This window comes from Macrobrachium rosenbergii, chromosome 55, assembly GCF_040412425.1.
Source record: "Macrobrachium rosenbergii isolate ZJJX-2024 chromosome 55, ASM4041242v1, whole genome shotgun sequence".
Lineage (NCBI taxonomy): Eukaryota > Metazoa > Arthropoda > Malacostraca > Decapoda > Palaemonidae > Macrobrachium > Macrobrachium rosenbergii.
Genome location: NC_089795.1, coordinates 83,327,751 through 83,350,874, shown reverse-complemented (window position 1 = coordinate 83,350,874; position 23,124 = coordinate 83,327,751). Strand labels below are relative to the sequence as shown.

General features: G+C 34.7%; 1 protein-coding gene across 9 annotated transcripts in view; it reads right to left on the bottom strand.

Annotated features, from left to right (window-relative positions):
- The window catches only part of LOC136835532 (MAP/microtubule affinity-regulating kinase 3-like), a 169,007-nt gene that overhangs the window by 25,372 nt on the left and 120,511 nt on the right, over window positions 1-23,124 (bottom strand). For 7 of the 9 annotated variants that reach the window (XM_067099161.1, XM_067099166.1, XM_067099168.1 and 4 more), the window contains 8 exons: window positions 23,059-23,121; window positions 22,694-22,816; window positions 22,273-22,465; window positions 21,805-22,025; window positions 20,903-21,115; window positions 19,453-19,639; window positions 13,301-13,513; window positions 8,710-8,881 (listed from right to left, as the gene is read on the bottom strand). In XM_067099161.1, the coding sequence (XP_066955262.1) occupies window positions 8,710-8,881; window positions 13,301-13,513; window positions 19,453-19,639; window positions 20,903-21,115; window positions 21,805-22,025; window positions 22,273-22,465; window positions 22,694-22,816; window positions 23,059-23,121 (1,385 nt within the window). The remainder of the gene's footprint in view (window positions 1-8,709; window positions 8,882-13,300; window positions 13,514-19,452; window positions 19,640-20,902; window positions 21,116-21,804; window positions 22,026-22,272; window positions 22,466-22,693; window positions 22,817-23,058; window positions 23,122-23,124) is intronic. The other 2 variants (XM_067099164.1, XM_067099167.1) reach the window with 1 other exon arrangement.

Genomic DNA, 23,124 nt, shown 5'->3' with positions numbered 1-23,124 from the left:
AAAGCAATGCAATGAATCACACGAACTTAAAGGACATGGATGTTAATGTGGAAGTGGTCTTTCTGCAGGCCCAAAGAAGTAAGAAATTCTCCCCTCCATACCAACCTGCTTACAACTATCATCTCAAGCCAGAAAGAGGTCAAATGAAGAATCTTAAGTGAGGTGACTATACTACACACTCGGCCTCCAACCTCCACGTCTTTGGGACTATGAAGAGGTGACTCTTGAACCAAGCCAACTCAAATGACTTCCTTCAAAGCCTCTGTTATTGTTGCCCTGACCTACACCAAAGTACCCAAAACCTATTGCTGACATAGGCATATAATTTTAAAGGGAGTGTTTGAAATGAGCAAGGAGAACATGTCTGAAAATGGATAACAGTGCCCATCGCAAAGGGCAATGACAGCCTAAAGTTCCATGCTGTCACCATAGAATACATAGTCCTAGGAGAGAGACTAATCTCATCTCTGCCTCCTCCTCTATCTGGTGGCCTTTGTTGGTATTTGGTTACTTGGTTTGGATAATAGGGCTAACAACATTCCTTACGCTTTTGGGATGTAAGGTGACTTCCGAGCAGGAAAAGGCTTGAAAGACATGCAGAAACCTATGAAGAACTGGTCAAGTTGTAGCTCCTCTGATGGCCAAGGAGGCTGTTTCTCACTTCCTTAACATGGGACTCTTGAAGAGAAAGGGATCCAAGGCACTAAGAATAGTTCATGGGGGTCTTCAGGACACAGGAAGCCTGGCAGAGTATTAATTTTATGACATAAGTGTTAGGAGCACCGAGAACTCACTCTTGCCCATTCAAAAGGGCATAGCAGTCTCTACAAAACTTATATGAATCACCAATATTGGGGACAGACAGGAGTTATGAAATCCTTAGTAATGACTTTATGTCAGGCATAAAGATAGCAGGGTAAGGAAAAACACCCCTAGATCCTATAAAATTTCTGCAACTGAAGGTCTGGCATGGAAAACATATAACCAAACATCATGCCATGACTTTGCATTCTAAGTAGCATGTCCTTCAAAGATGCCATAGTAAGATCATACACACAAATAGAAGACTTCATTGTCCTGATGCAATTTTGCAACAGAAGCTTGCATATGAGGACAGGAAAGTAGTTCACAGCTGAAAAATGCACAAACCCAGTCCAAGACTTCTGCGAAGGAAGTCTTGTTCTCAGGCAGAGAGATCATCAGCCTACTTCTCATCAAGATCATCCACCAAAAGAACTATATCCTAACATGAGCTGAACCTTACCCAACTGGGGAGAGGAGGAGTAGTACCAGTAGTACTCAAGTTCTCAAAATGCTGGGAAGATCTATGAGCAGGGTACTAACAGTAGACTGACAGTGATCCATGAGCAAGTTAATCAGGGATAACTCGTCTGTACAGGTGATAGGTGAACGTGAATGCCTTCTGACAGGAAGTCACTAACAGATGAAGCCAAGACCACGGCAGTTCCTGGGACTGGATTGGTGAGAATAATCTCACCAATCAAGTCCCTTTTATTTGAAGTGACTTAAGTGTGTAAACAAAACACTTGAATCCCTAAAATGATGATTCATCCCAGAAGTACTTCAGGGAACGAAAACTAGAGGAACAGCTGTCCCTCGATGAGTATTTCCCAGTCATGGCTATGATTCCAAGAACTACAATCGATAAGTGTGCTGAGGAAGAATGTTGACACATCTCAGCAGCTCACTGTCCTGTCGAAGATAGGCTGATTTTACATGGGATGCACCTCCTGAACAGTGGAAGGCACTGCATGGAAAAAAAAATCACTCTGGATATTAAAGGCAACAGGAGGGTAACTGGGAACCAATGAATGGAGTAGTCCGAAATATGTCCCGAACAGTTCAAGGAAAGTGCCACTATTCATGCTCAGCCAACTCCTGATATCTACAGGTAGCTATTCCTTATTTTTTACTGTGCTGGCACTGCCTGTTTCCACTTCCTTCTCCATTACAGCTTCATTTAAGGAATGATCAATGCCTTTCCAATTGTTTACTCAAGTTCCAGTGGATATTCAAATTAGGGCTTGACCTAAGTTCTGCTCTGCCTCACTAGTTGATGTTATAGAGTCAAATATATCACTTTTATACGACTTTCTACAATGTGTTTTGGACCACCTTGGGCTGTTTACAGTATCTGCAACCTCTGTACCATTCATGAAGTTTCCCAATCCAGTTGCTAGTTCCCAGTTGGCCTCCTGATACCTTTGACATCTGGAATGGTTCCCCTATATACTCTTCATGCAGTGCCTCCCACAGGTCAAGATTCCTCTGCAACAGGAGTTCTCAGAGCCCGTCTTTCATTGAAATGTCCTTTTATTGTTCTAATCTAGATTATTCCAGCATTTGAGTCCTCAAAATTTGCCATGGTAGAGAATATTTCTTCTTGGCTACAAAGGATGTATCTTTGACTTATGTTCTGGCATCCTTAGGGGACACCACCTTGCTTAAGATTTGGGCTGAAAGTGAAAATAATGAGGCCACTGTGTACAAGACTGGGGATACAAAGTAGAGGCCTCTCAATCTTGACCAATATGAGTCAATAAGACTGGATACTTTTTGATTATCTGTCAGTTTTATAAATCTAATAATTATTATTTTGTTATTTTCATTAAATAGGTTAGTGAAGTAGGTGTATGTGTTATATATTTAAGAAAAGTAAATAAATTAGGCTGTTAACTTTATTGAGTGTTTGTAAAGCTAGTCCTCTCATATGTTTAGAATGGCGCAATGGTTGTTGCTGTGACGTCATAAGACGTACGGAAGACGGCAGTCAGGAAAACAGTGATGGGAGTTAGTGATGACTTTGTGGTGGTGACAAAAGGGTGTGAGCGCTCTCGTTTGTGGTTTGTTGGTCGGTTCGTATGTCTTTCATTTGTTTGTTGGGGTTGTAAGCAAGCTTGGGCGAGCAGTGCAACAGGAACAAGTGTGTAAATTGAGTAACTGATGCATATTGGTCTGGCTGGGTGTTTATTCACTTAGTCCATTAATATATTGAATAAAAATTTTCTTTCCATTAATTTTATAAAACCTCTGCTAACTTTCATTCACTGTTACAACATTACTCAAGAATGTATATACACAAGGGGTTCTCTTATGTTTCTCATAGTTCTATTTTTTCTTACACCCATTCCTCACATGCAGACTTTACCATTTTGATTGCATCTTGCCACTTTTCCGCCTTTCTTCATTGTACCTTTCCTCTTTCAAATTTTTATTACTTCTGTGCACAGAACTGTCACAAATTTACAAATGAAAACAGATTTTGGGAACTTTAACTTTTTTACATACTGCATTTTACATTTTGCTTTAAAGCTGATGCTTTCCACAATTTCTACATTTCCATTATTTAAAATGTAAAAATCTGACAGCATTCCAGTGCAAGTTAATTTATGAAATGTGGATCTGCATAGGTACTTTAAATCAAAAGGTGTACTGGCTAAGACAGCACTTAATTCTTTCCTATGGTATCTTTTATATGAAAATATGTACAGCTATCAAATTTAGCGGAGGACTTTTCTCTGTAGAAAATGTTGCCCCATTTCCTTTTCTTTACTGCTTAATACTTAGTAGGGTATGCTCAAGAGACTTCTTAATTTCCCAGCTTTTGGCAAACTGATTTGTCATTTTCTCATGGAACTCTGCCTAGAAAAAATCCTCATAGCCATCTTGCTAAAGATTATAGCAGATCATTTTACCTACTGGTTATCTATAAAACAATTTTATTTCATAAAAAACAGTAATGACTCAGATGCAATGAATAATCCTAACAATGCATGTCACCCGCATAGATGACGACAAAGTCGTGGCAGCCTAAGTTATCACTCATAATGAGTTATGTATTTTCATTTTTATATAAAAACTAGTATACATCTGCCATACAAACCTAGAGCAAAATTTTAATTATCTTCCAACTGCACCTTATATCAAGGTCACTATGTACGTTGAAATTCAGTGCTTTCCAAATGTTAATACAAGTACGTAAATACTGCATAGAGGTAAATGTTCCCATCTAAAAGTGAACACAATAAATGATCTGAACAATGTAACTAATTGTCAGCATGCAGCATACCAGTAATGTTACATCAGTAATAAGGTTTGCTGCATAATGGACAACCCAAGAGCAAACCTATTCTTCAATTTGGACCTTTCCTTTTTGTTATCTTGGAACATTCTAGTACTAACTACAATACTTCAGCTTTACAAAGACACCAAAAAATTGAGTACTGACTTAACTTTACAGACTGACCAAATATATATAAATCAGTAAGAGTAGTTCTCTAAATATGTAATTAATTTTTCTATATTTTTCTATACTATTTAATGTAAATTAGTTGGAACAAATAGCACCAAAGTATTTCTTAAAATTTACTATAGTTGTACTTGGTGACAGAACATTTGCATACATATTTTTATTTTTATTTGATGTAAGTATAATGTTTTGTGGACTACATTCAAAATTTTTATATTCAATTTTTGCTACTTTGCCTCTTTGAATATGAGGCAGTAAATTAAAACTATTCAGCTCCTAAAAGGCATCAGGATGAGTATGCTACCTAGAAAACTATCATCACCCAGGCCATTCAAAAAGAAATAACACTAAGCATAAATATGTTCAGAAGAGATGGAAGCATTTGCCATAATAATATGGGGATACATATTACTTTAAACATAGTAGGATTAAAATTAGAAAAATCTAAACCTGTAGAAAGCTGTTTATAAAAATTACTTATGTATATAAAATTCTATATAATATTGTAACTGAATATTCTCTTCAGTGTTTGATGTAGGACATTTCCTTTGCTTTCTGATTCAAACTGTGCTGATCTTTTATATAGAAATTTTCTATGAATTATTTTTTCTTAATTCTTTGTGTATGTTCCTCTACAAATTAATTCTCACTGAAAACCTTTACCTAGATATAGCCAGTCATATCATAAGCAACAAATGTATCAGAAATAATATAAAACAGTAAATTAAGTTGTTCCTAAAGACTGGCTAGAAATTATCATCTTAGTACAAAATCTTAAGTAAGTAAACATGATATTTATAAATAACTTGAAGAAAAAGCCCATTGCAACTAAAAGGAAAGCATTTTGTCCAACAAAAATATATACTGTAATGAAAATTCTATAAGGAAATACTGTTCTCCCAAAAAATAATTATTCCTTGTTCTGGGGAATAATTCTTCAAAAATATCCCAATAAACCTAGGCTATGGCATTTGCAAGAAAAATGCATAAGAATCTTCAACAATTACAAATACACACTAATAACATAGCTGAGAAGGCCAAAATCACTATTTCTGACCAACTTCCCACAGAAAAGGATATACTGTACCAATAACAAGGGAAATATACATCTAGCTCCTGAACAAACAACAATTACCCCAACTGCAACTGGATTGGAGGAGACTACCCCATTCCCTGATACAGGGAATTCCACATCTGAGAAAATGTAAGATGAAAGCACCGTCTCAATAGCATAAACTATGGCATATCTTAGCAGCAACTTTTCAGAACTGTATGGCCAGCAATATCAAAATGCCTAATTATACTTACCCATATAATATGGCTGTAGTTTACAACATAACAATGCTTAATACAGCCAGGTGGAAAGTTCATCAATATACCCACTCATGGGTTGAAGAAAAAGTCATACAGCTAAACAAAAGGCTGCAAGCCAACATTACAAAAACTAAGTTTCTAGTGTTCATTACCAATATGAAGATGTTAAGGTGGTGAGATGAAGCAACAAATAAGGAAAACATAAATCTTCATGACACTTAAGCTTTGTTATACTATACTAATGGAAACCAATGCAACAACTATCATGTAATTTTCCTCAAGTCCATGCAGGTGTATCAAAGCTGCATTTGAAAAACTTGTGTGGAGTGCTTTGGGCATCAAGACATAACGTGGAGATCAAACAATTTTTCCTTTTCTTTTTCATATGTTTTCAGACTGTAATAAGGGGAGAGGGAGGGAGAAGGGACTCCAAGAACAATCTATGCAGGTTCACTGTAGCTGATGCTGCAGTTTTATTTGTCCACAATTGGGATGAAACTGATATAGTAAAGCAATTTGAAATATGACATCTCATGGGGACACTTATTTGTCAATCGAGCACAAACAAGGGAGACTAAGTATTGTCATACCAAACAGAGCAGCGCAAGTTTGCTCCACTAACTTGATGGGCCGCAGCTTCTAGTGTCACCAGTCAACACCTTTCAACTTCACTTTAATTTCAATCATAACTATTTTCTACAAAGCACAACAAAAATGGTTCTGATGGAAATTAATGAGGCTTAAAAATGTTAACTGGAAACTTTTCCTTTGCAACCTCATTAACTGTAACTTAACACGAAACGTAAGAAAACTCTTAAAGCACCAAACATCATTTTCAGTTTATGATTTTTATATTTCGCTACTAGTCAACATATTAATGAGGTTTTCCTAGAACGCTGAACCTGCACAAAACAGGTGTATGTAACTGAGGGGTTCACAAACTGTACTCACTCCTGAACTGTGTGGACAATGGCTTCATTACACACGTTACTCTCTCCCTGTGAGCCCCTACAGGCATAAGAACATTTGACATACAATTCTCATGGGAAATTCCTAACAAGACTACAGTAGATAAATTTTCCAATTATTTCATGCCCTTTTAAGACCCTTAAATAATCTTGCTATACTAAATAGCTTCCTTTTTAAAGTCTCAGAAATTAGTCTTACAGTAGATGGTTAATATAATCTATAGAAATGTGCATCTAAAAAGCTGTGGTTAACTTTGTAAATCAGATACACTACACTGCATATAGTAGACAGCATAGCTGTATCTAAAATACAAAAAAAATTTCCACAATCAAAGCTGAAAAACTCAAGTGCTCAATTTCTGGTCAAAAGTGAGGATAACATTTGGAAAAATCACTACTTAAAAACATTATCTTTATTGCTGTCACCTGTGAAATTTTTGGCCGATACCTTTCTTCAAAATGGAAACATACTTAAAGATTAACTTAACTGTACAACAAATTTCAGTGTTGTACTTTATAAGTTACATTTGAAAAGCATAATCAGTGAATAGCAATCTCCTGAATACTTCATTACTCAAATGCTTTTAGTAATAAAAAAGTCTAACAAAATATTTACAAGAGAAAAAACCAAAGCAACGTCATTGGAGCGCTTTTGCAAGTGTCACGTGTCTCATTAAATGCAGTGGGACCAAATACGGGTCTGCCGTCTGAGATCCTCACATGCTAACCATTAAGCCAACTACTAGGAAGAAAAACTGACAAGTGTTCCATATACAGAAAGATTACTAATTCTATTAGAATAATGAATGTACAGGTTAAGCTCAAAAACACTGGGAACAAAGAGCATCAAGCAGAGAGCTGAGGGGTCAGAACACTAACTATATGTTTCAAATAACAAACTGACATGCAAATTTTAAAATACAGCACTAAAAAAAAGCTGTGCTAAACATAATTTTCTTTTCTGCAAGAGCTTGAATCATTTCAAACATCACAACATAGAAAGGATTTCACAACTGACAGCAGTTCTTATAACAGGGATGACCATACTCCAAAAATGTATTATGTATTACAGTATAATTTAATCATGCTGCCAAAAAATAAATGGGTGTCACTGAAACGGGAGCTCCAAACCTGTTTTGCTAACCTTGCATGTGTGAAATTACTCTTTCAACGCCTAGATCACTTCCCAACCATATGAAATTCTTTACATTAAATAACTGCAGTCTTTATAGAAAGCTGTAGGATTCACTTATCAGTTTATTACAATGAGCCCTATTTTATAAAAACTTCTCTCTCCTTACAACACTTGTCCAATTTTTCTAGATGCTGGCCTTGAGCACATGTAGTCAACCAGTGAGGACCTTTTGTTTAATATTCCACTTCAATTGCCATCAACCATAAATTACAGGCTTCAGTCTACATAAAAATTGTTTAAGGGCATCATTAAGTACCCTTGCAAACACCAGATTATAAAGATAGTTCAGTGTATCAACAAAAATTGAAGACTACTAGCAAAACCATGTTTAGCAACTAATACCTGAGCAACTGAATAACATAAACCTCTAAGCTGGTGTATTACAAGAAGCACATTTACAATCAAAACTCATCCTCACAAAAGACCAGAACAGAACAGTAAAGAAGAGCAAAAACTGATGTCAATTAATTCTTTCCTTTATTTTGGTTCATGAATTTCAATTTTTACTAATATTGCTTTGTATCTTCAATGTCAAAAAATATCATTTGACCAGTAAATGAAAACTCACTATTGCAAAAGTACATAATTATGACTACTAAAAGGAAATTTAGTAACATCTATGTCTTAACATAAAGTAGTAACCCTCGTGCATGACTACATTAACATTCAATCTTTTAACTTTTGCACACACAGTTACACTCAATCGTACACCTACCAAACTAAAAATTACATGAACCAAAATAAAATAAAAAAAAAAGGTACTAGTGCGTCCCATCTTTTCACATTTTACTGCATAAACAAAATTGAAATGAACACTAACCCATCACACTAGATCAACACTCCCTTGGGTGAATAAATGCACCTTCCAATGACATTGGTTGTGACAAAAATGGGCAGCTAGGAAGTATCTTTTAACATGGGACACACCATATACATAGGAGCAAAACTTGTGAGGAACATACCTTGCAGAATCTGGAACATTTGTAATATTTGTCTTTTCTGTTGACGATGCTTTGTTAGGATCACATGAAATAGTTGAGCGACGCGAACTACTACTCATCGTTCTGTTGGTCATCGTGTTACTTTTCTGAACACGAGATTTTCCTACCCCTGGGCTAGTTGCAGCTCCAGCCCCTGTTAAAATATTAAATTTATGTTAATATGACACAAAAACCAAGGATAAAAGAAATCCCAACTTTAAACTTTCACAGACTAATTCAAATTCCTGAAAATAACTAAGGATGAAATAAGGATCAGAGAAAATCCCTTGAAATTGGATGTTACACATTTAAACATAATTCTGGCAATATTTCTCTTACAAACCAGCTCTGGAATGTAAATGATTTCTAATTAATTGCATATCATGGTCAAGTTCTTAAAATGGTGGATTCTGAAGAGAATCTTTATGTTCACCAACCATAATGTGTGAAGACATCAGGAACAATCTTGCCTCAATTAGCAGCATGATTTTGCAATCACACTAAAATATCTCTGGGGTAGTGGAATTCTATTTGGCCATCAGTATGTCATATCCCCAAAGATGATGGCTCCTTTGTCTTCCTATTCACATTCAGCCATAGAAGTTTCCATAAGAGATGCTTTCAAGGTTAAAAATGCAACAAACACCAAGCACATCACCAAAAGCAGCAATTCTCATCTTTGATGTCTGTCATCTACCATACAGTGCCAGGAGTACCCAATAGATAACTGTTTAAAAAAACACATGAGAGGGAGAGCGATTCTTATTGCTCTACTCCTTACTAAGACATTCTGTTACAGGGAAGTTTTATAAATCATTCCTCTTGATTACGTGACTCTCATTTTACTTGTTTTAGTGACAGATGAAGAACTAGATAATGAAATATATAAAATAAGAAAAATGTGTATATTTTAAAAAAATTATTGGAAATAATCAACCAAGATTTTAACAAGCATTTTCATGTAAGCCCATGATAAAAAAAAATTTGTGGAATACATGGCATCTGAAAAAAATTCTAGTATCAGACTGCATGTTAATATAAGTCTCAGATTAAAGAGAATATATATTAGCTTTATGTATGAATGTGTTTATAAAATACCCTCCAGAAATAACATGTATTTTTTAGCAATACAGTATATGCTTAACAAACTTTTTGCTGACAATTTGGTTATCGTATATATTTACCCAGAATAAGTAAATCTGACAACTGGGGGCAGAGAAGTTGTTTACCATGGGCCAAAGTTGAATGGTTGAACACCCATCCGAAAACAAAGTGAAGTAAAAATGTGCAAAAACTGAAAAACCAAAAGTGAGGTAAATTCATTTAATACCCTTGTAGGGAGAAATCAACAAAAGTCCCTCCAACTACAAATTTACAGGAGGTACAAATACAAATACAAAATTCACAAAAAATAAAAGGAAAACTGGAAAAAGAGAGGGAAAGCAGAGAAAACGAAATTCGTGTCATACAGATAAAAATCCCGAGACATTCCTATGAAAAACAACAATGTTGATACTTTCAATGGTAACTATGAGTAAATGGAATGCCGAACACAGCTTCTGGCCATAGGCAGGAGTCTCTCTTGTCCTGAATGTTACAAGTTAACTTGGCTGGGGATGTCCTTGTTCACAGTAATAAAGCCATATATGATTGTTGGGTTTTTGAAGAAACAAATACCTTTTTAATATATATACATTGAATAATGTTCAACAACTGTAACAGTAAATGACATCCAGTTGTATTTTTCTGCTATCTCCAGTCACAATTGCCAAGAATGCCCTAAAACATTGTCATCCAAGAATGCCCTAAAACATTGTGATTAACTACAAAGTAACAGCTTAGTAAATTAAAAGCCTGTTTCCTCATACCAACACATCTGATCTAATGATCCATGATGTTCCCCAAATCACCAAGAAGGCTATCTCACCATACACACTCATCCTCTTGGTCCCAAATACATATTGACTAATAATGTTGCTTTTCATGAAAACTCATGAGGCTGAAAGAAGGGCCCTCATTATTGAATGTTTGTATGAAAGATCTGGTTTTCTTTGATTAAGATACTTAAATCCTGAGTTTCTTTTTGGTACGGCCCAACATTTCCAGTTGACTCAGCTTACATATTTCTACAAAATGTAGTCCAAAACTTATGGAATATAAAACATGGCACTTTTCATCACTTAGGCTGGATACACGTTTACCTCATCTCATGATGCAATCTGAGTGGGAGGAGCCTCCAAAAAGTTGCAGCCAATTCACATGACTATCTGACCTGACAAATGAATCAATCTTAAGTTACCATATCTGACCTGACAAATGACTCAATCTTAAGTTACCAATGGAGAAATTAGAACTTAGCTGAGGCTATCTTGGACTGTGAGTTTTACATTCTTGGCCTCTTGGACAATGCATGTCTTTTCATACCAATATTTGCATGCAAAATCAATTTACCCTACAGAATACATTAAAGAAAGTCGGTTTCATTTATGGGACGTAATTTATGTGAATTAGCCAATTGGTTACAAATGCAATCTCATCAGCTTCCCATGGTATTATGTGAGTCACTACTTTTGCTAAGTCGTATTAAAAGCAGCTGATAGTAATTTTTTTAATCCTAAGCTGAGTCATTGCTTTTGCTAAGTAGTATTAAAAGCAGCTGATAGTCATTTTTTTTATCCTAAGTGTCAGAACATCAAAGGCTTCATTATTTCAACTTCCCAGATTGTGAGGTTGAAAGGCAGAATATAGCATATTTTAAAAACATGGCAGCACCCAAACTCCTTTGGTTTGGTTGATGGGCACCTTGTAGCCATCATCCCTAATTCTGGTTCATATTACCGTGTCAAAATTATACAGGGCATCATAGTGTGGTTCTTTTGGCAATTGTTGTGGAAGAAACTGTAATGGCTGATACGGGAACTAACAGAACATCGATGGAGGAGTAAAAGAGAAACTGACAGCACCGTAGGACCAAGGAAAGTGAAAAAGTTAATTCACAATTACCTAAAGGTCCAAAAGGTATGAGTTGTAAAACTACCTCCTTCTGCCTCACTGAAAAGAATGGGGATTCTTGGGATATTATGGCTTTCAATATGAACCACATACATATATGATTAATGTAGTTACCATGAACAAGAAAGGAGCAATTACCACAGACCATTTCAGGACTTGTCCCCCAAAACAGCCAGCCTTTACTGGTAATTGCACATCTACAAAACTTTATCACAATTTAAGTGTTACAGAGTATAAATTTTAATGGCACATCACTGATATTCAAAACTGCATGAAATACCATGAGCCACTTTTCCATGGAAAAGATTACCAAGGCCATAAGACTGTATCATATTGGGTACCAAGCCTTTCTAAATTTACCATACTGCATCACCTAATATTTGACATCAACAGAATCCAATCAGCATTGGATTATCATCAAAACATTTTTCAGGAGAGTGAGTGTAAATCACAAAAAGTAAATTTTCAGTTATAAAACAAAATTTTATCAAATAGGAACAGAAAAAAAATTGTATTTTTTATACCTACAGACTGCCACTTGTGTAGTCAAGTCCAAAACAATAATTTATGTAACTATAATCTAAATATCTTGGTTCTTGGTGCCCAAAATGATGATGATTATGGGCAATTTGACAACAGTTACCATGCATCCCCCTCTAAGTCCAGGCCACCAAAACCAAGATGATTGTCCATGAATTAATCTGTATGAACTTTGTTATTTTTGCCAAGTTATAACAAAGCACCACAGCTCTCTCTCTTTACAAAATGGTTAGGACTATGCGGTAAGGATCAGCTAATATTCTACTTCTGTTTACAGGACAGCCTAATAGGAACACTATCATTTAAATATGGTAACAATTAGTGTTGGTATACAAATTGTTAAGTACATAATCAAACACGATCTTGTTAACTTCAGTTAACAATACAATTGTATAAACACAGAGAAATTAATGGTTTCGAGCCTACTGAAAAAAAAGGAGCGCAGCAACAAAAAACATTATTCACTTTACAAGCTGATCTTGAATTTAACAGTATAAAATTCAGTGAACACAATAACTGTATAATATGACTAGAAAAATAATGTGATGTCATGCTCAGATGTGACCAATGAAACTGTGCATGGTGACAAAATAAAATAAATATAAATAAAATTCAGATGAACAGATGCCATATAACCCATTGAGGAGACAAGCCAGTCATCATTGTGATTTCTAAGCAAATGACCCTAGCCTAATTGCTGTACTCATCATAAAAATTCATGGTGTCACAAGAGCACTATCGTCAAAAATAAAAAAAAACTTTGTCCTAGTTCCAATAAACCTTTTTTCAAAATTACCACCCACCAACACATTTTTCTTAGCCACACTTGTTAGCAAAGGGTAAGAACAACATAACTTAGACACCAAACGTACTATGTTCTGTTTAAGAACGTGTCACTATATATTTAATTATCCTCTAACATCCTGTAAGTCTATGTGTATGCCTGTACAGTACTAGATTACACTGAAGAAATTCCTTCCAAAATGAAAATAAAATATTTTGAAATAAAAATCAAATCTACCTCCAGCTCTTGGTGCCCCTGATGATTCAAAGGGAGTCATATTTTGGTTCTTGAGTGCGCCTGAACGTGAAGCTGTGGTTGGCGCACCACCTTGCGCCAGCCGAGCAGTATTCTCCTTGATGGTCGCAGAGTCAACTGTATTTTGCCGGCGGAAGTTGTTGGTACCCGCATGGTTGTGTGCATTAGTTGAAACAGGAGTTGTACCTCCACCACCTGTCAGGCGGAGTTTGTCATCATCAATGGCTAAGCATATACTCAAAAGCCACCAAAACTAAAGACAGCTTTACAGCTTAAAATAACCTACTCCATACTTTACCTGACAAAAAGTTCTCAAATAATGTCAGCTAACTTACTCTATTCACATGTAATTAGTAAAAAAGTGACAAATAGATTCTACATATACTGTATACTCTATTCATCTTCAAAGTCTAAAATACAAAACCAAAGGAGAAAGAAAAAAATATTACATGCCTATATACTTCACTTCTTCAAAGGCAAGAGCATGATAAACCTTCCTTTCACTACAATCTACAATAAGGATTTCTCTCAATGCATTTCTTAGTCACTACACAAAACATAACATTGGTCTAATAATAAATTACGGCTAAATTTACTTCTGCCTCCTACTAGAAGTACGAACTGGCTAAAAGATTTGTAATTTTTTCATCCTTATAAAATAAAGGAATTTCTTATTTTAAAAATTTATAGCTAAAACAAAAACGGCTCTAGGCAAAAAAAATTAACATGAAAAACCCACATACATACTCATGAAATTCCTATATGGCTTACTCACATTAGTGCTCCACAACAATGGGAACTTTCTGTCCATACAATATTTAACAATAAATCATCAAAACCAATCCTAATAAAGTCCAAAATAAGCTACTGAAAATTTCTCTATAGTCTTGCTTTCTCCATCCTGTCCTATGACCAGCCTCTCTAACAAAACCAAACATTATACTATTACATATGGTGTAACATTAATTCAGGTCTTGAATATATATTAATTCTAACCTATCTAATATTAAATAACGGACATCTTGGGCTCTGGTTACAGCATACCACAAGCGAGCAACATTATCATCTTGCATAATTCCATCACCAAGCTATCCATTACCATATCAAGGGGTACGTATACCACATATGCTAACAACCAGCTCTAGTAAAACATGTAAGACATGAATTTGGTAACATATATAACTGCTGGTTGTTGACTGATAACAAGGTAAACAATTACTTTTCTGTACAAAAGAATGTTTTTTCTGTGACAAGAGGGTGGTTGATGATGATAAACATCGCATGTAAGTCGTTACTTCCAAACTATTACAACATCTAGCCACAACTTAAAAAAGTGCGCTAACTGATCTATTCACTGATAAGCATAAGAAATGCAGGTATAGCAAACCACAGGCTACAATAGAGCAAATGAGCAAGTAGAAAATTCATGAAAAACACAAATATGAAAGAAGTTAACATGATAATGCTTTGAAAAATAAGTTCATGAATATTAACTTACCCATATTTAGTCTCAGTATACCGACATTAGTGTCATCAAAAACCTTGAAACCACATGTTAAACCATTAGGATACCCCATGCTAACCTCAAAACATTAAGATACTAATGTGCTTGCTCAAGTATTTATTAATTTTGATCTCTAACGGCAAGTGCACAACTAAAATCTGTCACTAATGCCTTCAAGTCTTCTACCTATAAGACAGTGGCACCTAATTATGAAATCTACTGTGTGGAGTTCTTGATATCTACGAAACAAAAACAGGACCTCTTCCTCTTGCCTACTCAATTAAAAATATACAACCCTTACAAAAAAAAGAAATTCTAAGGTACTGTTTACAGGATGGCTTTACCCACATCCAAGTGCAATTGCTCCACACAGAAGGTACAATTTGTGAGAGATTTAAACATTTCTTTTCCATTACCAGCAGCGATTCATGACAATAGAAGCCAGAAATTTGATATCAAAATTCTATCCAACTAAAAGGAACAATAAAACAGGTTTTGACGTAGGAAAAACCTATTTTTGGTAGTCGCTGTTGAGTCCTCAAAGGAGTTACCTTCCATGGTCTACCAGAGCTCCATGGTGACCAAACTAATATCAAAGAATTTTCTTCTAATTTAGTTGGTCTTTTACGGTATTGTGTCGAATGATTAACATTATAACACATGATGGAATATATAATGGACTCCAAAGATAAGAGGGCACTTTCTCTTTATCTTCAGCTTAAGCTGAACCCAGTTTTTCCAACGTCAATTAACCTGCAAGAATCAACATTTCATGGCACCACTCAGATGTCTAGATTTACTTCACAAGATGATTAACACCATCTCTTTCATTAACCCTTCTTGGTCTTGATCTGTATCAGTGTACATCCTTGTGTACTTCCAAATATAAAATTATACAAACATCTCAGATTTTCTGTTAGCTAAGTGACAGAAGTGCCTATAAGATAGAAGCCTTTTCCCTTGAACTGCCTACCCATACAATCCTTCATGATCAACAGTTGTTGGACAAAACATTTCCTTCAATATCTACCCTGAACAACAAATGACATTCCAGACCATTGCAGCTTTCTTATGGTATTCTTGCAACCCATTTTTCAACATTTTTTAAAATACATCTATGACAGAGCCTATAGAAATCTCCTTGGAAGATTTAACTCCTCATGACAGTCAAAATTACTGGAGCACACATACAAGCATTTGGGAACCTAATTTTTCCCCTGTACAGTACACCTCTAAAACCCTGAAGGATACCAACTAATTAACCACTGTAATAATAAAATACTGACAACCTAGTGTTAAATATTAAGATATTTACCTTAAACTGCATATCCCAACCTAAAAACTACAAAATTAAAGCTAGACTAAAATATAATCCAGAAACAAAATCAATAAGGTGACCTTCCTCATAAAACTAAAATTTATTTACTACCTGTAAAACTAGCATACATTTTATAAAAGAAAAAATTATGAACTTATTCCTGAAGGTTAATCTCAATGCTTACAGAGAGAAATGCCTAACCTATATCATAAGATGCTGATCATCATCCCATCATGCAGCGAAAAGGGACTTCAAATCAAAGGGGCTGTTGAGTCTCAATTTGATCACAAAATGGATTTGTGGTTAATTTACAGCTTTCAAACTCTCCTTTGCTTGGCAATTTCTTAGTAGTCACATTAAGTAATAAACATGCTTATTTGATATAACTGAAATTTGGTTAAGGCACTAGTCTCGACCTGTAAAGGATGTCGCATATGAGGTTTCTTACACTTGGAAAGAATTTCATCCTTGTCAGAATCAGTTATTTAAACATGCTAACTAGCACTATTCTTATCTGGTTCCATTACCTTACATGATATTAACACCACCATATGACAATAGTGGCATGATCCCATTACAACTACAGTAAAGCATTTAAATTTTCTTTTTCCTAAATTTGCATGAACCCTCATGTTTTGTAATTAAAGTTGTTCCTATGAATTCAAGGGTTTGTTAGCCTATCCCAATCTGAAAATACACAAACAATTCTAGTCCCTCAAAAATGGGCCATTCACCTACCCAAGGAAGCTTGCTTAAGCTTCTACCAACTGGTGGTTTGGGTGAAATATTACTGGTAAATTAACACAGAATACTGCTGACCTGAGTATTTAAGAGTTAAGTCTAATTGCTAATATATATGTATTGGTAATACAATAAGAGAGCGAAACAACCTCAACTTTGTAATAAAAAATTTGTGTAATTTATGGTAGAATGTTATAAGTACTTTTACATTACAGAAAGGTGCAGTCACAATATTCAAACTCATGTCAGCTACTCTGTCACAAACACATGACAAACAGATTGAAAACAAGTCAATGACCAGAAGTTGAAAACATGTGTTTGACAAATGTTAGATAATTCTATGATACACTTGCTTGGAGTACCATTAGATCATTTATATGTCGAGGAGGTTATGCCGGATAATCATGATCATGAGGACGAGTTGGTTGCTTTTACAGTGTTAGAATGCTATCATTTAGTCAACAAGAATACTGGATTAGGCTTGATGCAAGTACAGTTGTTAAATAGCATACTTTCTGTAATTTCTTCATGCATCTTAAATGGTTCATGCTATTAAATTTTTGTTGAGAAGAGTTCAAAATATCTTTAAACAATCAAGGTTACTATTCTCTCTCCTATTCTCTATCTATATCTCATGAAACCAAAATTTCTTTTTAATTGTATCTTGTTTCCTTTGAGAAAAGGGAAAATTAATTCTTGTTAACCTATTTTTCTCTCATTTGTATAAACCTGATAAACTGCTCAACGAAAATTGCAGCTAGACCTATCTAATTTATGCATGTCAAGCACAATTGCTTTTTATTTGTAAATCCTTCTCCTACCATTTTTGCTATCCCTTTCATTGTCTTTACTAGACATGGGCATAAAATTAAAGAACTGGAAATTCTAGCAACAAATTTCTATCATCCTTTTTCAAGCTAGTTTACATGGGCCTCAACGGTTTCCTTGAATCTTTGGTGAATTCTTGGATGCATCTGAAATATATACCTTTGTTTTTTTTTATTACTCTGACACAAAAGCAAGGTAGTCATAGCTGCTGCCAGCAGTAAGTTCTCCTTGACGACCGACATACTGAAGACTGGAAACATGCAGAGTGGACTTTGTCTTTAATGAGGCGTGAGACAATATTTTAAACTTAACATATTTCAAATGGTGTTTGCTATAACTCTGAATTTGTCACATACAAATCAAAAGTTTGGCAAATATATTCATAACTATGTATATGAGAAGTTTAAAACTACTGGTGGGTGCACCGTAATACATCATGTTTTATATGGCTTGCTGTCTTGCTACATCATAACTGCAATACATCTGTTAACTTTTTTTTTCATTAACAGAGCAATGTGTATGGTTTGTATGCATAAATTCCAAAATTTTCATTTCCTATAAAAGTACTGTTTTATTTTAATTATTATAATCGAATGATATGTACTTATATTCTATGCATTTACGAGCTGTTAAAAATGTTTACATTTCATTATATTTTGATCACAAGCATAACATCTGCAGGTTTGTGCAAATGGCCACAAAACTCCAAAATACTCCATTTAGTTATTGATAACACACCTGTGAATGTGGAGTGGTGAACTGAAACCCGAAACTTCAAGGGTCAGATGAATAAACTGTGCAGCTTTATGAAAATTACGTGCTAACATTTTACCAGCATTTCATTTAGTAATGTGAAAATCCTTCAAGTTCATATTAATATCCAAGGCTTGGATAAATATTCAAAAACTGGTAAATAAATTGGTGACCCTTTTAACCTGATGCTAGTTAAAAAAAAAAAAAAAATGTCCTTTCAGAATATCAGCACCATGCTTCATCCAAAGCTACACAACCAACGCTGTAAACATCTGATTAACTCATTAGTCATAACTTTACTGTTGAGCAAAAATATCTCTACAACCTTCCTTTCAGGCATCTTCTATTATCTGTTTATATCTGTATGTTCAATTAACCTAATTTTCAGTATCCCCTTAGCTGCTCTTCATAAACCTCTGCTTTATCTGAAGAATATATAATACAAAAACCACAACAACAAGAATACGAATTCTACTGTCTCCTTAATCAACTACTCTTCTAATTCTAAAAACAAAATAATAAAGTGTCCTGCAGGTCATTCCTGTCTCTATATTTTATTTATGATTCCCTAAGTGCACAAGTCTTAGTTAGCTAATTTCCGTAAAAAAAAAACCTCTGTAGTTAACATGAATTATTTTTAGTACCCTGTCCCTTATGAAAAAGAAAGTTAATGCAAAAATCATAAGTAATATTCATCAGTAATGAATGAAGCTTGAAAAACTTATGATTGCTGTTTCACAATACCACTGTTCCTGTATTGTTGTGTTCCATGCTGATGCAGAGCATAAGCGTGTGCAGGCCAGTGAACCAAAGAGCTGGAGGACAGGGGAGGGTAGGGAGGGATCAAGCTCATTTATAGTTGAGACAGAACGAAAGATATAAATAAGGTAGGTTTAGTGCAAGTGATCCTGACTGGATTAACATTAAGGAAAATATTTAAAGGGATGGGGAACAGGTGAGAGCCGCTGTGATGCCCGTGTTTAAACTCACGAATGGTCTCCCCACCGGAGGATGCTCTGCGCGAGGGCTTGGAGTTGGTGGCTGAGACTGAGCGGTGGACTCCCCGATGGGAATGAGAAGGAGACTGAGCCGCACCACTAGACTCACCCCTCCCTGGTGTGAGACACGTATTCCGTAGAGATAATGAACTGCCTGATCGGGAGCCATCACTTTCAAGCTGCAATAGGTTTACTCCTTTAAATATATAAACTTATGACAAAATCCTTCTTTTATTCAAAGAAAAAGTCGTTATCAACACTCTTGAAAGATTTATAGTCATATAAGGAGCAATGTAACAATTAAACAAAGAAATGGCAATCAAAAGAAACTACTGATATATAAAGGTAAAAATTTTTTTTTTTTCAAAAAATTATGAAATAACATTTGTATATATAATCCTAATGGAAAATAATTACTCTCTCAAAAGCCAATGACTGAAAAAATTCATGATTCAAATATTGTACAGGTTCACAATCCCTTATCCAAAACCCTTAGAGCCAACAGTGTTTCAGTGTTTGGAATTTTTTGGATTTCAGAACTTAAGCTTGTTCTGTAAGTACACAAGCACATTTTATTTCTAACAATGACATTCTGTACAAGTAAAAAATATACAGCATCAACAAGAACCATAATTTGCATATATATATTCATTTATCATCCAGTCCCATGTACCACGTGATAATTAAAATTTTGTTCTAAAACATTTCACCGCATATAATATCATGTATAGTGAGAGATGCATTTTCGATTGATTACATGAAGCTATGCTAAATGTGCAAGTTTATTTTTTGGTACATTATACTAGGCTTGGCTTCCTATACCTGTCTGTTTCAGTAGATTTCACCAATAATGCATATTATATGTAAGTCAGCTTTCCACTAATTAACAGGCTTAGAAGCAAAAGTTCAGTAAGTTAAATGTGAATCATCATCCATTCAACCATGCTTACCAAACTTGTGGCCTAAGAATCATTACCATTTCTTATAATTAACATCTACTCACTATTGCATGCAAAATACTGGCAGAAACAACAGCATATATTAACAAACAACCAAATTAAATCTCTCTTATAAATGCCATTACATTTCATTGATCTTACTCTTATGATGATGCTTCATCCCCCACAAAACAATTTTAGTCTTGGAGCATCTCAAGTTTTAGAATTTTGGATAAAGGACAGTAAACCTGTACCTATTATTAAACAAATATCTCAGGCCTGAAAAACCAAATTTTATAAAATAAACAAGTACTCGTGGTAAACTTCCAACTGTTTACATTTATATAGTACAAAGTCTTTAGCTTACTTCCAATACTTTTATCAGCTTAAGATTGATTCAATTAATCCCTAGGACATATTATTTCTAGTATATCATGAAGTCATATGAAACTAAATCACTCGCATATTTTCCATTCATTTTGTGTATTTCAATAAAGTACTCACATCAGAAGATCTTCGCCCTAGTAATAGATACGTCGCATATACATCATCATATTTATTATTCTTTAGGCTTTCCTCTATTTCTATATGGGAATAACCCATCTCTGTGAGAATCTCAATTCGTTTTAGGTCCTCGAAGTCCATCGCAGGTTCTATGTAGGGCTTGAGTTCATCATCTTCATAACCAATGTTCATCCATCTATCCTTCATGATAGTCTGGAAAAGAAACACTTGCCTAACTTCTAATTGAAAAATATACTTATTATATACTCAGACCTTTATTCGCATACTGTCTACAAATATTATTTTAAGTTCTACTATTCATGTAAAAAGAAAGTGAAGACACCATAATTACATATTTCATCCCCCTTGCAAGGTCTCTACAATCAATATTTAAAATGTAACAGGGGAAAAAAATCATACATTTTCATTTTGTGTAAATTCCTATACTAACATTCAAGATAGTACATCAGTTTTAAAATTTTACACCTTCGTAACTGATTAAAACCTGCTTCCTCATAATTTAAGTATAATACGAAGCCTTCAAGATAAAAATTCTTTAAATGCTACATCCAAACATTATTGATTTCTGCAGATCATAATTAGAACTAGCAATCCAATCAAAAAGTCATGCCAATCTCATGTTAACAAAAATCACATAAAAAAAAATTAACATGAGAATAAAAACAAAGAGTACTGAATTATTATAATTTACCAAACTGCAGTTCTTTACAAATTCAATACCTGACTACCAAACAATGTAGGGATAAAATGCTCACACCTAAATAAACCTTCTATATTTCTCAGCTAAAAAAGAAATATTTTACAAACTTCAGAGTCCTGTACACTATTTTAAATGTTGCAGCACAAACATATATCTGAGAAACAATGAGTTACACACTCACCTCTAATGACGCTCTACGTGCTGGGTTGAGTACCAGGAACTTTTTGAGCAGATTTTCACAGTCTGTTGACATATAAAATGGTATCCGATACTTCCCTCTTAGGACCCGTTCTCTTAGTTCTTTTAAATTAGAACCATCGAAAGGTAAAGAACCCGAGACCAAAGTGTATAATATTACACCCAGAGACCATACATCTACTTCTGGACCATCATATTTTTTACCTGAAATGGAACAAAATAAAACTTCATGAAAACAACTACCCTGTACTAAATCTTATACAACGCTGTTACCAAATCGTACATTCTATATACTGTACTGTATATCTGAGATAACATTCAAGATTAAAAATGTATCATACATAAAGGCTACAAAACTACTAAGAAATTTCAAGTTACAAAACAAAAGAACACATAAAAAACAATATCTACAAGAATATTTTTAGGTAACATATGCAAATGACAAACCAACCTTGAAAGAGTTCGGGAGCTGCATAAGGCGGACTACCACAAAATGTGTCCAACTTATTGCCAGGAGTAAATTCATTACTGAAACCAAAATCTGCTATCTTAATAACCATTTCTGAATCTAATAATAGATTTTCTGCCTTTAAATCCCTATGAATTATCTTCTTTTGATGGCAGTACTGTACAGCAGACACAATCTGAAAGAAAAAATTCATCAAAACACAGAAAAATGAAAACCAATAAAACCTATTAATTATTTTTTTCATAGAAAATAAAACTACTCTAAAAGGCACTTAACAATAGAAAAAATACAATGATCTTCATCTCATCCCTAATAAAGTTTTACTTAAAAGGTGAAAATCATACAGCTCTAAACATAAAACTAATTTTTTTACCCATTTTGTTCACAACATACAAACACTTACCTGTCTGAACTTAGCCCTTGCTTCTTTTTCCTTCATCCTACCATGGAAGACCAAGTAATCGAATACTTCCCCACCACTTGCGTACTCCATGACCAGGTACAGTGTCTTTTCTGTTTCTATGACCTATAAAAACCCAGCAAAGAGCAGAGAACTGAACATGGATCTTCATAAGCATTTAACTAACTGAATAGGAAAGTGTTATAACCAAAGCAAGAAATAGGAATATCGATCATGAAGAGGGACCCCTGGCTTGAATTAGGTTCATTCTGAGTACATTTTTGCAAAATACTGTCTTATAATTATTACCAGTGACATAAGGCAGTTTATATGATGAACTTCAAAAAACAGAAGAACCTGTCACTTACTTGAAAGAGTTTGACGATATTTGGATGATCTAGAATCTTCATGATACGGACTTCTCGAAATAACTG